Source organism: Astyanax mexicanus, chromosome 14 (genome assembly GCF_023375975.1).
Source record: "Astyanax mexicanus isolate ESR-SI-001 chromosome 14, AstMex3_surface, whole genome shotgun sequence".
Lineage (NCBI taxonomy): Eukaryota > Metazoa > Chordata > Actinopteri > Characiformes > Acestrorhamphidae > Astyanax > Astyanax mexicanus.
In genome coordinates this window covers 44,899,697-44,915,283 of record NC_064421.1, presented here as the reverse complement: position 1 = coordinate 44,915,283, position 15,587 = coordinate 44,899,697, and the positions used below count along the sequence as shown (strand labels likewise).

General features: G+C 36.2%; 2 protein-coding genes across 5 annotated transcripts in view; one reads left to right on the top strand and one right to left on the bottom strand.

Annotated features, from left to right (window-relative positions):
* dync1h1 (dynein, cytoplasmic 1, heavy chain 1) overlaps nt 1–1,634 on the bottom strand; it is a 64,287-nt gene extending 62,653 nt beyond the window's left edge. For both annotated transcript variants that reach the window (XM_049464168.1, XM_049464169.1), the window contains exon 1: nt 1,281–1,634. In XM_049464168.1, coding sequence (XP_049320125.1) covers nt 1,281–1,539 — 259 coding nt within the window. In that variant the 5' untranslated portion in view covers nt 1,540–1,634. The remainder of the gene's footprint in view (nt 1–1,280) is intronic.
* A 5,414-nt stretch (nt 1,635–7,048) lies between these two features.
* Nucleotides 7,049–15,587, top strand: part of ppp2r5ca (protein phosphatase 2, regulatory subunit B', gamma a) — a 36,358-nt gene continuing 27,819 nt past the window's right edge. Inside the window, exon 1 of one of the 3 annotated variants that reach the window (XM_049463666.1) lies at nt 7,049–7,182. In XM_049463666.1, coding sequence (XP_049319623.1) covers nt 7,068–7,182 — 115 coding nt within the window. In that variant the 5' untranslated portion in view covers nt 7,049–7,067. Of the gene's footprint in view, nt 7,183–13,595; nt 13,826–15,587 lie in introns of those variants that run through there. The other 2 variants (XM_007258897.4, XM_007258899.4) reach the window with 2 other exon arrangements.

The window sequence follows — 15,587 nt, the reverse complement described above, 5'->3', positions numbered from 1 at the left end:
TCATAATCGTGTTTTATTTGGGGAACATTAAACAACCTGAGCTAACGCTCATTGAAGGTTTGAGTGTTAAAAAAAGTGTAAAATGTCAATTAATAATACAAATTAAAAAACTTAAAAAATAATAATAATAATAATGCTGATAAGGCGAGCTAAGCTAACTAGGTTAAAGAGACATTAAACCTTTTATATAAGTTGACTTAACCCTCAGCTCAAATTTTTTTTAAAAAGGCTAAAAAAATGGTTGGGTAGTTTGAAAGGGGCACTGGGTGATGTATGGGTTTATGGGCGGGGCAGGAGGGAGAGCAGATTGGCTGAGCTGTTGCATCAGCAGTGTGCCTCTGCCCAACCAAAGTACACGAAAACAGATGAACCTGAGGGTGCTGCAGAGGCAGAAATTACCAATAAAAACTTTTTTTTAAAGGTTAGGACTGGTATGTTTTATTACTTCAAAGGAACACAATTTAGCTATTAATGCAAAAATATAAATTAAGAGTTTAGTGGCTCTTTAACATAGCATAATTATCTAGCTAGCTAACCTCACTAGCTAAGCTAACGCTAACTAGATTAGCAAAAGCAGCCTTCTATTACATAGTAGCTTGAGAAAAGGGTCAGGAAATTTAGCTTTAGCTAACCCCATGCCAGATAGCAAACACAGACTTTGAATCAACATTTATTTTTTCCACTGGCGTCAAAATATTATTATTAATATTAGATAAAAACCTTTGAATTTGTTAGAAGCACATTTTCAGCAAAAAAACATTAATGTTAGTGTAGATTCAGAGCCATTCAAAACCTTTTATGAACGTTGATTCAATGTCAGAATTTCAACAATAACAGATCAAGCCTGTTGGGTTCAGGTATTATGTTAAATAAAGGTTTTAAAGTTTTAATTTTGTTTTTTCATTATTAAATGTAAAATATATACTTAGGTTAATGCAACCAAAACAAGAAGGTGTATTTAATGTTCTTTGCTATCAAGGATACGTGTGTGAGTGAGGCTATTGCTTAGCTAATCACAAAAAATAAACCGAGCTAGGTTAGCCATCATATTTATAACTGTAAGCATCCGGCTGCCTGGCTGTAGATCTGGCTAAAGTTCAGTTATATTGTTATATCGTCACTGAATGCTGCCAATCTGACGCATAGTTACTTCTGAACGAAGACTGATCCACTACGCATGCGCTAACGTTAGCTAGTTTAACATAAGCTAGTATGTTTATTAAACATATTTAGTAAACATAACTAATATATACAGATAAACTGCACACACGCTATCTAACCTTTCAGGCAGCTCCGCTCCACCAGAATGGTGTGAATCTGCGGATCAGCCAAGAACTTCCTCATCTGCTCCACGGAGCTCTTCTCCTCCAGGGCGGTTTCCAGGGAGGCCGGTACCTCGCCGCCATCTTCCAGCAGCAGCGGCACCAGCTTCCGAATGTGCTTCTGCAGCACCGACGTGTCCGCCACCGTCTGCACCGCGGCGGACACCTCCATCGTCCCGCCGCCCTCCTCTCCTCCCCCGCCGCCGCCGTCCGACATTCCCCTCGCTGCTGAACGAGCCGCTGCCGATCAGAGAGACACAAAGGAAAATCTGCACTATCACAGCACCAGCCTCAACACCAGCGCACTGTGACAGCAGCGAATAAAGAGAGGTGCGGGGCGAACAGCCCGGTCTGTCACTTTATTCGCACAAAGCATGCTGGGATATGTAGTTCAAAACGGATCCAAATAAACACTTGTTAAGGATTGTTGAACTACATTACCCACAAACCACTCCGAACAAAAGCGACTCTCGAGTCGCCCCACCCTGGCTAATGCGGCTGCCTGCTAACTGCAGTGCGAGTCATCCTAGCATGCCATGCAACTCATCTGAACTGAAATCGGAAAATATCTTACTCATGCAGCTAGATATAAAAGTACGAGTAAATATATATATATATAAATATTTTAAAATACCATTTAAAAATGATGAGTTTCTTTGATTTTACCAAATTGAAAACCTCTGGAATATAATAATCATAAGGAAGATCACAAGCCATCAAACCAAGCTTTAACTTCTTGAATCTTTGCACCAGGAGGAAAGGCATAAAGTTATCCAAAAGCACTGTGTAAGACTGGTGGAAGAGAACATGATGCCAAGATACATGAAAACTGTGGTTAAAAAACAGGGTTATTTCACCAAATATTGATTTCTAAACTCTTAAACTTTATTAATATGAATATCTATTTGTTAATTCAGCCATATCTGGAAATAAATGCTTTAAATGACAATATGTTTATTTAAATTTGGGAAAAATATTGTCTGTAGTTTATAAAATAAAACAACAATGTTCATTTTACTTAAACATATACCTATAAAGAGCAAAATCATCAGATAAACTGATTTAAAAACTGAAGTGGTCTCATATTTTTTTCAGAGCTGTATGTATAAAATATATATTGTGTGTAGTTTGTAGATTTGTTAGATAAAGAGCAGGTGGATTTTTCTGGGCTTTTCGCTAGGGGGCATCTAGCTATATTCTTGCCTTGCCTTTGACCTGTTTTGCCAGTCCACCAGGGTGCGCTTCAGAATGAGTCGAAAAAGACTAGGTTTAAATGGGGTGTTTTAGAGCAAAATCATCTTTTATAAATTTTTGATAGATTTTTACTGAAATATGTTTAAACTTACTAAACACAGAATAACATCAATCAGCCTTTATACAATTTAAAAAGGACTGAAAACATGAAAAAAAGTTTATTCTTACTTTATTTTTTATTATTTAACATACTACACTTTTTTGTACACATTTTTTTCTACCACATCTTTTCCTTCCCTTCACCTCTATATTAATGTGCTTGGACACAGTTTTATTCATAAATAATAATAAATAATAAATAAATAACTTTATTTTTGTAATATTTTTAAAACAATAATTATAACTTTTATTGTTAAATAACTAATAAAGATACTTTGTTGAGCTGACCATTTAAATTTTACTAAATGGTTAAATTTAAGAGATAATATCTTCGTATTAAAATTATTAAGTGTTTTAAAGAAGTACAAATACCTAAAACGTGCTCTGGGCAGCAAGTCACATGACCGAGATCGACCAATCAGATTGAACCGGCCCAAGGACAGCTCGGTCCAGCGTGTGCAGAATGAGGCTTGACAGGAGGCTGGATGAGTGTGTGTGAGCGTTTGAGGGGGGTGCTGAATAAGGGGCTTATCCAGGGGGAGTACAGAACTACACCGACCAGGATAATGCCGAACAAGTCAAGAAAAGACAAGGTAGTTCACTAATTTAATTAAATAAGAAATATATCTGTTTATTAATCTTTACCTCTCTCTCTCTCTCTCTTTCTCTCTCTCAAAATTCTAATTCAAATTATATATATATATATATATATATATATATATATATATGTGTGTGTATGTGTGTGTGTGTCTTTGTGAGTGTGTCAGTGTTTCTCGTGTTTTAACACACTGTTTTCTGTATACAGGAGTCTTCAAAATCAGAAAAAAACTCTAAGAGTGGGAGCAAACACCAAAACAACCAAAACTCAGAAAAGCAGGTAGAAAACTTATTTTCTTCTTTTTTTCACATGTAATTACAGTATAGATCAGGTATTGTGTCTTTATTCTTTAAAGTCCACTAGTTTCTTTTGATTTTCTGGAAAGAAAGTTATTGCATGTTCAAATAATTGATATTTAAGACAAAACAAATCACGCCTGTTACGGGAACTCATTCCTGTTACTTCTTGTTAAAGACACTGAGCACATTCTAGAGATTTTACCAAAATTTCTATTTTAAAAATAAACCAATAGGATGTTAGAATTAGTTTAGGTAACAGGACAGAGTGTTGAGATTGGCCTCCTTAATCATAGTTACAATAAAATCAAATATACAGAAAAATTAATGAGGGAACCTAATTTTGGTCTTTCCATGATCTTCAGTACAACCAGCTGATGTTACTTCCTGTTGTAGATGCGATTGTAGAATGTTCCACATGTTTCTGCTGGGGTAATGTGTTTCGGTAACAGGACTGAGTGAAACCCAGGGACAGAACTATAATGTGTATTTTAACTTAAATATTATGAATTTATTTTTAAAATATTTTTAAAGCATACACAGGATTTGGAATCACTGAAAAATGCAAATTATTTGTCATGGAAAAATGTATAGATAGAGAGTGGGGACAGTAGTTTTTAATTAATGTTTTAATTACATATTTTACCTTTGCAATCAGGTCAATGTACAAGACACTGTGCTTAGTAATAAAATGTATTTTAAAGTTTTTTGTGTGCACATTCATACATGCAATTTCCTGTGGACAGAAATGGCACTGATTTGATAGAATGGCCCACAAATAGATTTTGTTTTTTAGTACGAAAGATAAAAGCCTATTTTTTAATAAATATGTTGTTACTAAATGATGTACTAATATGCTTTAAGCACACACACGTTTTTCACTGGAAATATTTTGTGTGAATATGTATCGTGTTCTGTGACACATTGAACTGTAACAGTGTTGTGTAGTTTTATAGTTAAATGCTTGTATTGCTCTCTATATATTTAGTGTCCTGTTGTTTAATAAGGATTAAATAGAAGGAAAGAAAAAGTAGTAGCCAGTATTAGTCAGTAACTACAATCCTTGTTTGTAATTCAGTCCCATGTAATTACAGTTCCAGGTAATTTTAAAGAGGGATTCAATATCACTCTCTATTAAATAATTAACATGTAAATTAAGTGGTTTGGTGTAAAAATGTACTGTAAAAAACTTTTTTTTTAACCTGGGACTGGTTTGATTAGTCCTGTCATGATAATTACATAATTGACTAATTGCTTTGTCTTTAAAAGGATATAATTGCTTTGTTATGCTATTCTAGTATCATTATTTCAGTGGCATTTATTGATCTTAAAATTACAATAATATAGTATATTGCAAAATAAATCTTGGTGTCAAAAAATGTTCTGTAAAAAAAACTAACAATGTGTTTTTTTGCTTGGTACTGTTAAAAAATTAATTAATTGATTCACAGAACCAGCATTAATAGTAGAAGTGCACCTGAACTAGGTACCTAACCCCCAGTTGCTCCCAGGTTGCTGTGGTGGCTGCTTCCCTGCCTTCCACCGGTGTGGGTGTGTGTTCTTATTGCCCTAATTACTAGTGTGAGTGTGTGAGTTCACCACCACGGGTGGGTAAACTGGGTTAAACTCTATTGTACCTTTGTAAAAAATAAAAGTACTTGTCAATGTACTGTAATTCTAAATAATTAATATATATTTTCTCGTTATACTTTCTTTAAGTTGTTTTTACTTATGTACTTAATCTGTATTTTACTATACTATACCAAATACAGCTCTGGAAAACTTTAAGAGATCACTTCAGTTTCTGAATAGTTTCTCTGATTTTGCTGCTTATAGAGTAAAATGAACATAGGTGCGCCACTGACTGATTAAAACCCTGACAACAGTCAGCTGTCACAAATTCGTTGCTATCTTCTCAAAGTACATACACCCCGCTCGTTACACACACATACAGGGACACACATCCGTGCACAAACTCAACTTTTACATCAGCAATAAACTGAATACAAAATAAAATAACATAGATAGATAGATAGATACTTTATACTTTAGATACTTTATTGATCCCCGAGGGGAAATTCTTACGATAACATTGCTGTTATCGTAAATTACCTGTTTGCGTACCTTCACAGCATGAAAACCCAGGTCAGTTTCCTCTTCTGAGACACGCAGAAGCACTGCACTGTTAAAATACCAGTCTGCCAAAGTCAGAGCATACATGAAAAGTGACATGCTGATTGGTTTACTTTCTTTTACACCCAAAACACACCCACAATTAATTACAAAGAATCAGTATATGCCTTTTGCGTGTTTTGAGCTGCTCAAGGTGTACTTTTCCCATTGTTACGATATCAAAGACTCACTGATGCCCTAAATCAAGCTGCACATTTCATGGTTGACGGTTCGCCTATAGATCGTTACAAATAGAGCCCATAGAGACAATACAATGTCACAGTATGATCGTTTGTACTGATTTAGTATAAATGATTGGTTCCAAAATTACAGGACATACAGAAGTAATTTAGCACAGTTTAAGTACACTCATTTTTATGTGCAATTGCGGTAAAGTAAGCGTAATCTCAATCTTAGTTCCTCTGTAATCTAAACTAATTTTTTATTCTAATTAAAAAACCTTATACTCTGCGGTTCAGGTCTTTCAGACTGGAAATAGGTCTAGTCCTAAACTTTTCTTTCAATAGAAAATTTCCTTTCTTTTTTTTTTCTTTTAATCATTTTTTCTTTAGTTTGAATCACATATCAATATGACAGTAGTTTTTTTTTACATATTACAGCATTGTGGATTACATCACTATGTGACTCATCTTTTACATTTGTATAAAAGCCAAGAAAGAAAAAATAAAATAAAACAAAAAATCTTGAACAGAACAATGACAATTACACAAATAATGGGCATTCTGGGAAATAGACTTTTTTCACTTCTTCCAAATTCCTTCATATTTATCATTCTGAAGACTTACAGAGAAAGGTATTCTTTCCATTATATAGATTTTGTAGATTTATATCATACCAGTTCCCAATTAATGATATTTCTGGCCATTTTTTTATGATTGCTTTAGGAAATCTCCTTTCAATACGCTTTGTAGTCCAACTTTAAACTTAATCTAGTTTGGAAAACGATGAGAAGGTTCCTGTCTAGTGTTAAGATTGGTTTCATGCTGCTTCATTTGAATTATTTGCATTAAAATGAAGACACTAATCTCTTACGTAATGGTATAGTAGCACACTGAACAGATTCTGCTAACAAAAGCCTATATGCTCAGATTGCTCCACTACAAAACACCTGATCTTCACGCAGGAACACGATCCTTATCCGTGCCCCCTCAGCCCCGCAGCCTCCGATGCAATTAGGGTGACAGGTGATCCACCTCTTCCTTGGACAGGAACTCCAGGGTTGTAAAGGTAATCTGCTCTCTGTGACTTTTGTTTCCACAGAGCTCCAAAAAGAAGAACAGCAGTGCGCCCCCCACCGCCCAGCTGATGCGGGTGAAGCACTCTTCCTCACAGGGGGCACTGAAGAGAGAGAAGAGGCTGAGCATCTCCTGCTTCCCCATCAGCACAAACAGAGAGCTGCACAAGCTCTCAGCTTTCAAAGGTACAAACAAACACACACACACACACACACACACACACATCGATGATGTTGTTCTGTCGCTGTCTCAAGAAAATCATGAATTTCAGGAAAACACAGGTCAACTGTCAAGATCAAAATGTCAATGTAAGTTAAAAGTAGGTAAATCTTACAGTACCATGGAGCCTTATGCCCTCCTTCTGGCTGTCAGATATATACCTACTAGCTCAAAACAGCTAGCTAAAAACAATATGTTATCTGTACAATATGTTATCTGTACAAACTCAAAATCCTGCATCCAATTTTAGCAAACGAAGCAGGAAACCAGGAACTCACTTGACACTATGTCCCGATTATGGATGCCTACCATCTAGTCGAAGTTCACTGTAGAAGAAAACAGCAAGATGAATGGTCCAGCAATCCACAAAATAAACTGTATGAAATATCCCTTATCATTAATATTAAATGCAATACAGACTTCCTTAATAGACAAGATCAGACAATCATGACCGAATTGGACTGCTCTTACCCACCGCCACCTCCTGATTGGTGAACAGACTCCATATATATTAATATAAACATACTGATTAAAGTCTGTGATGCTCAAGTTATAAACATTGTTGATGCAGTAAAATAGCCAACATGTTGCTGATATGGCACAAAACCCAAACAAACAAACAGTACCATGGAATTTAGTGGCATTTAAAATGTGGACACAGATTCAAATCACTGATAAAAATTCCGTATATGATATAGCAATAAACTGTAGACAAAAAAAAATGAAAACAGTGAAATTTGAGAAGTTTTTAAGATTTGCAGAAAGTGTGCAATAACTTTTTAAACCAACTTAGGCAGGTGCATAAATTTGGGCACCCTTGTCATTTTATAGATTTGAATATCTTTAGCACTAATTATTGGAACACAAAAATTATTTTTATAAATGTATGCACCTGCCTAATTTTGTTTAAAGAATTATTGCACACTTTCTGTAAATCATATAAACTTCATTTCACTTCTCAAACATCACTGTGTTCCTCTGCTATATGATATATTCAACTGAAAGGAAAATCATAAAAAATATCAGGAGTGCTCAAATTTTTTCATATCACTGTATATATTTAGGGTGTATTTTTTTTGTGTCCTCATGATACCATAGACATACTGATATCTCCTATAGATCGCTAAAATAGTGCTCATAATGTCTATTGATGTACACTGTTCTAAGGGTCAAATGACTAGTATTTCAAGGAAGCCACTGTCAACAATCAAAACTAGCATCTGGGTCACACTACACATCCCAGTAAAATGAGAATGGAGGGTAGGAGGAAGCATGTAACATGCTTTTACTAAGTGCAGTCTTAATCTGATTGGGTTTTGCTTGGTCAGAGGATGCCTCAGCAAACACTGAAACTGATATTATGCAAAACTTTTCTTTAAATTAGTCAAACTGTCAGGTGCGGGTGCAGGGAGGACGCAGAGGTGGACGCAAATGCAAACAAAAAAGGGATTTATTAAAGAAAACAAATACAAAATACACCGGGAATAAACTGAAAACAGGACTGAGGAAACTGGGGAACACATAGAGCACTGACAGATGATAAACATACAAGGATCGACACCGGGGAAATGGAACACGGACCTTAAATAGAGGTGCACACACACAGGAAACAGGAAACACCTGGGACGAAGGGGCGGAGCTACAAATGAACACAGGTGAGTGGAAAAACACTGGGAATGAAACACAGAGGAGCCGGGTCACATGAGAACATACAGACAAGAGAACAGACAGGACATGACACAAACTGTCTTTAAAGTATACATTTAGTGATATTTAGACTGCAGGCATCAGATTTTTGTTTCTCAAAGCTAGATTTGGGGTTTTACGTCTTTATATCTTATGCAGCATGTTTATTGGCTGGCTGCAAAGCAAAAGTTTGATTATTCCCTGACTTATGTAAACTCTGAGATTTCCCATTAGTGCAAGTGAATGCACTTCATGTAAAGGCCAAATTTGACCATCACTTGATTAAACAGTTGATGCTACTTTGAAGACGAAATCATCAGGTTTCTTCAAATTAATTTATCGAACATACACTTTAAATTTTAAAATGCTTAACAAACTGAGGGGGACTCACAACTCATTGTACCATGGTCAGTGTACCAAATAGGCTTAGGATTAAGAATTGATGGCCCACATGGATCCGCATCCTTTTAACATTCAGGAGATAGGACGATGCATAATTCATGCCGCAGCGGACGCCTGCAAATGTTTGCACTCAATCTTGATGATATACTATCCCCAATCTCGACTGGAAAACAACGCGTGCCCCATTTGTATGAAGGAGTGCTGTTGTTAAACAAGGCCACAGCCATGATTGAATACTGGGGGGAGCAAATCAACCACAGTACAGGGAATTTAATAACACATGTAAAGAAAACTATTATTATTAAAATGATTAATAAAGTATAACTCCATCTCCAAAAAAACATTAACACTATTTTAAAGGAAAATCTACATAAATAAAGGAATGCAGTGATTTAAAATCTCGTACACCCATATTTTATTTACAATAGGATGTAGAACACAAATCCGATTCTTGATTTATTTTATTTTTTTAATTTCTTATTTAAAAATGCATCTCCACAAGTTGGGGCAAGAAAACAAAAGGCCATAAGAATAAGTGTTATGAATAAAAAACAGCCCCAAAGCTCAATAGTTCAGAACAGTTTTCTATTTTGCCTCGCTTGAGTTTTGGCCCAGATAAAGTTACTGTGTATTGGGTTCAATAGTGTTGACGTATGGCTTCTTTTTTTCTTCTTTATAATACAGCTTTAACTTCCATTCATGGATTGCATGGTAAACAGAAAATGATTTCCAGAAGTGTTAAGCCCATGTTTCATTGTAGAATCATGCCTGTTTTTAATGCAGTGCCAACTGAGGGCCCGAAGATCACCAGCATCCAAAATTGACAGTTGATTTTGTCCCTTGTACACAGTGATTTCTCCAGATTCTCTGAAGCTTTCGATGATGTTATTTACTGTAAACAGTGGGACATCCAAAGTGGAGATGCATGAATACCGATACTGGTATCAGGTATCGGCCTGATGCCACGCCTATTAACTAGTACTCCGATACCAACATCCGATACCCAGATTTACACAGCACAGGAAGTGTCACGAGAGAGAGAGAGTCAGAGAGAGATAGCACGTGAGCGTGAGAGAGAGAGAGAGAGAGCACTCAATAAGGTGAGTGAGTTCACCAACCTAATTAGCACGACGGCACTTATGAAGCACCACGTCCAGCCAGCACTAGTCCACCTTGACAGAGGTCATCAGAGTTCATACACCCAATGCAAAGTAACCACATACAATAAAACAAAAAACACTGGTAAAAAAGTCCATAGTGAAATGCTGCTCGCTCCTCTTAATCCCACCTACTCCCCACTTATTTCCTTCCTGTTTTTTCCTGTAACGTTTATATAATGTGATTGTGTCACAACAAAATTCAAAATATACAAATTACTGTTGCATTGTAGTACTTTCATGTTGCAGGCAGTAGCCACATTGCTGTTAATTGCCCATTGAGGTTAATTTATGCTTTTCTGTCTCTAAGTCTTCCCAATTTTACAGAGAGCAACATTCAGGGCCCTGTGTCGTTTAAATAGCTATGGAGGTAACGCATATATTTATGGTGATGGGAGTGTTTGTCTAGAAGTGAGGTGAGTAAATTTCTGGTGTATTGCTATCTTGGCAGCAGAAACACTGGTGCACCACTGACTGATTAAAACCCTGACAACAGTCAACCATCAGACTTCCATTCCTACCTTGGCTATGCAGGTGTGCTGTGCCCTTCGTCCACGCTCTGGGCGTGTACACCGCCGCTCTTTACACAAACACACACACACTGCACCGCCTTGTGCAAACACAACGTTTGCAAAAAAAATTAAACAGAATATACAATAAAATAACATTAATGTTCCCGCGTATTACCTGCTCACGCACATTTACAGTGTAAACACGCTGGTTAGTTTTCTCTGCTATTAAGATAGCAAATCACCAAAAACAGAGTGCACTTGGCTTTTAATGGGATGATTGGTTTATTTCATGTTATGCACAAAACACACTCATGATTAAGAGAATTAGTTCATGCCTTTTGCATGTTTCAAACTGCACAAGGTGTATTTTTTGCGTCCTCACGATAACAAAGACATGCTGACACAGCCTAAATCAAGCAGCCGATGGTTGGTGGCTCGCTTATAGATTGCTTAAATAGGGCCCTTAGGGTTTTTACATTAGCCAGAGGTTCTATTATATTGTTACAGTCATAAACAGTTTTTGCTGTCCGGGTCGACCAAAGGAGAATGGGTTCCTCTTACCGAGTTCTAGTTTCTAACAAGATTTTTACCTCTTAGGGTGAGGGAGTTTTCCTTGCCACTGTTGCCACCACTATTAGTGTGGTGCTTACTCATAAGAGGCTTGGACTTGTGTGTCTGTAAAGCTGCTTTGTGACAACATTTATCGTAAACACGCTATAAAAATTAACTTGAATTAAACTGAGTAATTCCTTTTTTAATTCATGCTTTTCATTCAACAGAAATCACTTTATTTTTTCCATAAAAAAAGATTTGCAAATAATTGCATCCACCTTTTCTTCAACCCCCCATTTCATCCCAACAGTATTGTATGGAGCACTATCATCCCAGAAAACCCAGAATTACACTGATCCACAGCTCAATGCCTCCCTCTATAGCCCATAGCTGGCATTAGACATAGTGTCAATGATGTGCTTTTGCACAGCTGTGTCAGAATAGGGGGCAAGTGCATTATTTAGAAGGGGTGTCCACAAAAATATTTCAAGAAACAGTTTATCATTTTCAACAGTTTACGACATTCTATAATCAGCATATAAATAAGACTGGTCTTTGGTATAAAGTATTGTGTTCACAACAACAAAATAATAATAATTATTTGTGTCAAGCTCCAAAACCATAGAAAAGAAAATAGATATCAAAACAAGTGGAAAAAATGTTCAGTAGTAAAGCCATTATAATGATGGTCAGGAGTATTTCAGCCCTAATCAGCCTTTAGTGGTGCAGTGAATAACACCATTACCTGCTAATGTGCTACCACATCGTGTGGGAGGCTGGGGGCTATGCTGCACTACACCAATAAGATTCCTTAAGCAAGACTCCTAACACTACATTGGCCAAAATCTGTAATAGAATCAACATTGTAAGTCACTTTGAATAAAAGTGTCAGCTAAACTTAATTCCTCTGTGATGGGGAGCTGAAATTAGCGATTCATTTATTTTATTTTTCCATTCCACCTTAAATGTAGCTTAATTCTGCCATTTGTTGCACCATTTAAGTTAGCTAGCTAGCAACTCCTGAGACGAACCACTAGCGATTTTTCTTAAATGTTCATTATGAAGAAAATAGCCATAAAACATTAAATTTTAAGGAAAATACTAATATTTGTTGTTTTTTTAAGTAAAGCCACTCCAATGAAGTACAGCGTTATACAGGAGTTTCAGTTTAGTTCTACAGCAGTATTAGTATTAGCCGCTAACAGTGCTAAGCGCTAGCTCTTTTGTCGTTCAGAGATATTATCGACCTGTAGCCTGCTGCTAAACCCGGCTAGCACTGCTGGAGCAGCATCTTTTGGCGTTCAGAGGTGAGTATATCAGCCTGTAGCCTGAGTGTTTACTGTGTTAAAACAGTCTAGTCTGCCAGGTGTGTATCACAATAATCACACAACACCATTATTACATTACTACACTATCACTGTCCCTTTTCAAAAAAAACCAAACAAAAAAAAAAACAGTTAACTACCATTACCATTATTAAATCACAGATTAAATCAGATTGTGATTAATATTATCTTTTCTTTTTTTTATGGAATTGGCAACAGTAATACAAATCTAAGTTTTTTTCTAACACAAATTCCTTTTTTCACATTTAAGTGCCCATTATCAAAAGCTTAGTCTAATTAAAGAAAGAAGTGTGATTAATCCTGATTAATCTATCAGAACTCTTTTGCATTAATATATTAATTTGATTATTTTTAATCAGTTTTACACAAATAATAATTCTTTATTAAAAAAAAATAATTGGATTACAATGTAATTACAGTGAACTGCAGTAGTTAATATTGTAGAGAATAACAGAGAATAAAAAAAAGTAATATTAATATCCTCTATGATCTTTTGTGTGGCTTTGATGAAGTTGAGGTTCACCACAGTTTAGCACAATCTTGTTACAATAGTCCTGAAATTCTCAGAAGGCTTCTTCTGCCTTCTGCTGGATCCTGACAACTGTGAATGAGGAGGAGCTGCTGAGTCTGTAAACCCTCCTCTATTTATTCCAGCCAATGCTGCTGTAGTTCACCATGCATCCTGGTGACACCATTCTTCCTAGCAGCAGTGAACCAATAGGTTCCGCATTTCCTGCTGACATCACAGGCTAGCCAGTTCCCTCCAGCAGCAGGGAGCTTCATTTTCTGCTTGGCTTTTGTGCTAAAATGGAGGCTGATTCCCTGCCCTAAGTGGACTGCCTTCCCTCAGCCGAGTATACATGCTGACATGCAATAAAGCAGGAAACAGGATGGTGGTGGACGCGCCTAATTCCAACGGGCCTTTTCAGCCGGTGGCCCTGATGCACTTCAGAGGTAGGTTATCCACTCGAACTGCTTCCCCCTTAATCTAGAGGAGAATGGAGACCGATAGAGAGACCGAGAGAGCTCTGCTAGAGGATCTGCTCTGCTGAGCTACAGGAGGAGCTTTTTTCGGGCTGTGGATTGAAGGTTTGAGTTGGCTGGTGTTTGGTATCTGTTGTAATGATTGGTCAAGCATTCCAGGCAAAGCGCAGGGAGACGGGAGAACCCAAAAAAAGCAGTTTAACAAACCCTCTGCCCATCCCCCACAACTGTGATGTCAGAGGAAGTGAGCTCACAGCTGATTGGAAGGCTGTTTAGGACTGTGTTTGAAATGATACAGATTTATAAAAGCGAGTGTGAACGCAGCACGCACTGATATAACTGAATTATATTGCTTAATAGATTTGTTGACTGTGCAGCTAGTTTTCCTCGCTCTGTTCTCTTCTGAGAACATTTGATTGCCTTTAATGTATTTTCCAATAGCTAACACACTAGGACTGGGTGATATGACCCTAAATGATATCTTGATATTTTATGGTATTTACACGATAAATATACTCTTGGCAATATTACAAAATATGACACTGAATTTAAAAAAAAAAAAAAAAAAAAATTTATATATATATATATATATATATATATATATATATATATATATATATATATATATATATATATATTTCAAGAATATACACTATTGCAGTAAAATAAAAAGTAAATTGTAGTCAGTGATCCAGAATGTCATGATGATACTAATAATGCACACCACATATCTCCAGTTGTTGGTAAAAAAAAAAATGCTTTATGTGGTTTTGGTTGCAGTACTTCATTTTACAGGATATATGAGGTATTTTGCAGGTTGGGTGTGTGGTTTTGTGTATTGTGTTAATCAGAAATTGTGTTTTAACGTTCACAAAAAAATGTCAGAGGATATTGGTGCTGCCTCTCATCTCCCAGTCTTTCTTTGATTTAAGAGAGAAAGTAGGTGGCTACAGTGGAAAATAGAGAGAGAAAAAAAAGAACAGGTTTTGTTCCCCTGGCCATTATTAGAGTACTGTGATTTTTTTCTCATAACTTTCCAAAAAAATATCTGTTTGTTATATTAACAAGACTACAGATTAAACAGAAATCATGATTTTTTTCATTCTACATGCTATACAACAGGGTTTGATAAAACAATCTTTTAAAAACTAAGCTAATTTTAACAAAATATTTAACACAATCCCAGTATCTTAATTATCTTAATTACTTAATCACACACCCAATCTGCAAAATACTCATATATCCTGCAAACAAAGCACTGCAACCACAACTACATATTGGTTATCAAAATCTAACTTTTACACTAAATGGCAAATAACACTTCATTCATATTACCAGATTTTTATCTGCACACTGTTGGGCATAATAAGCAGTGCTGGAGCTCATCTTCCAGTTTTTCTTTGATTTAAGAGAGAAAGTAAGATGGTTATTTAACCTTTTAAATAGAATTCAATTAAACTGTCAACTTAATCAGACAGCTCTTTGGACATGGCAAAAATACAGCCCCACATCAGAGGATGTATTAAATGTACAATATTTCTTTAAAGTGAAGATCAACATTCCTGTATGTTGGTAATACTGTGTTTATTCTTATTAAGTTAATCTTGCAAAATGCTCTTGAATTAAATTTCCCATCAAATGTAGATGAGGGTAAACATGTCCTTGGACTCAGTAGAAGACTGTTTCACTGACTAACTAACAGAATGTGAAGAAGTGTGGTTTATTCAGTCAC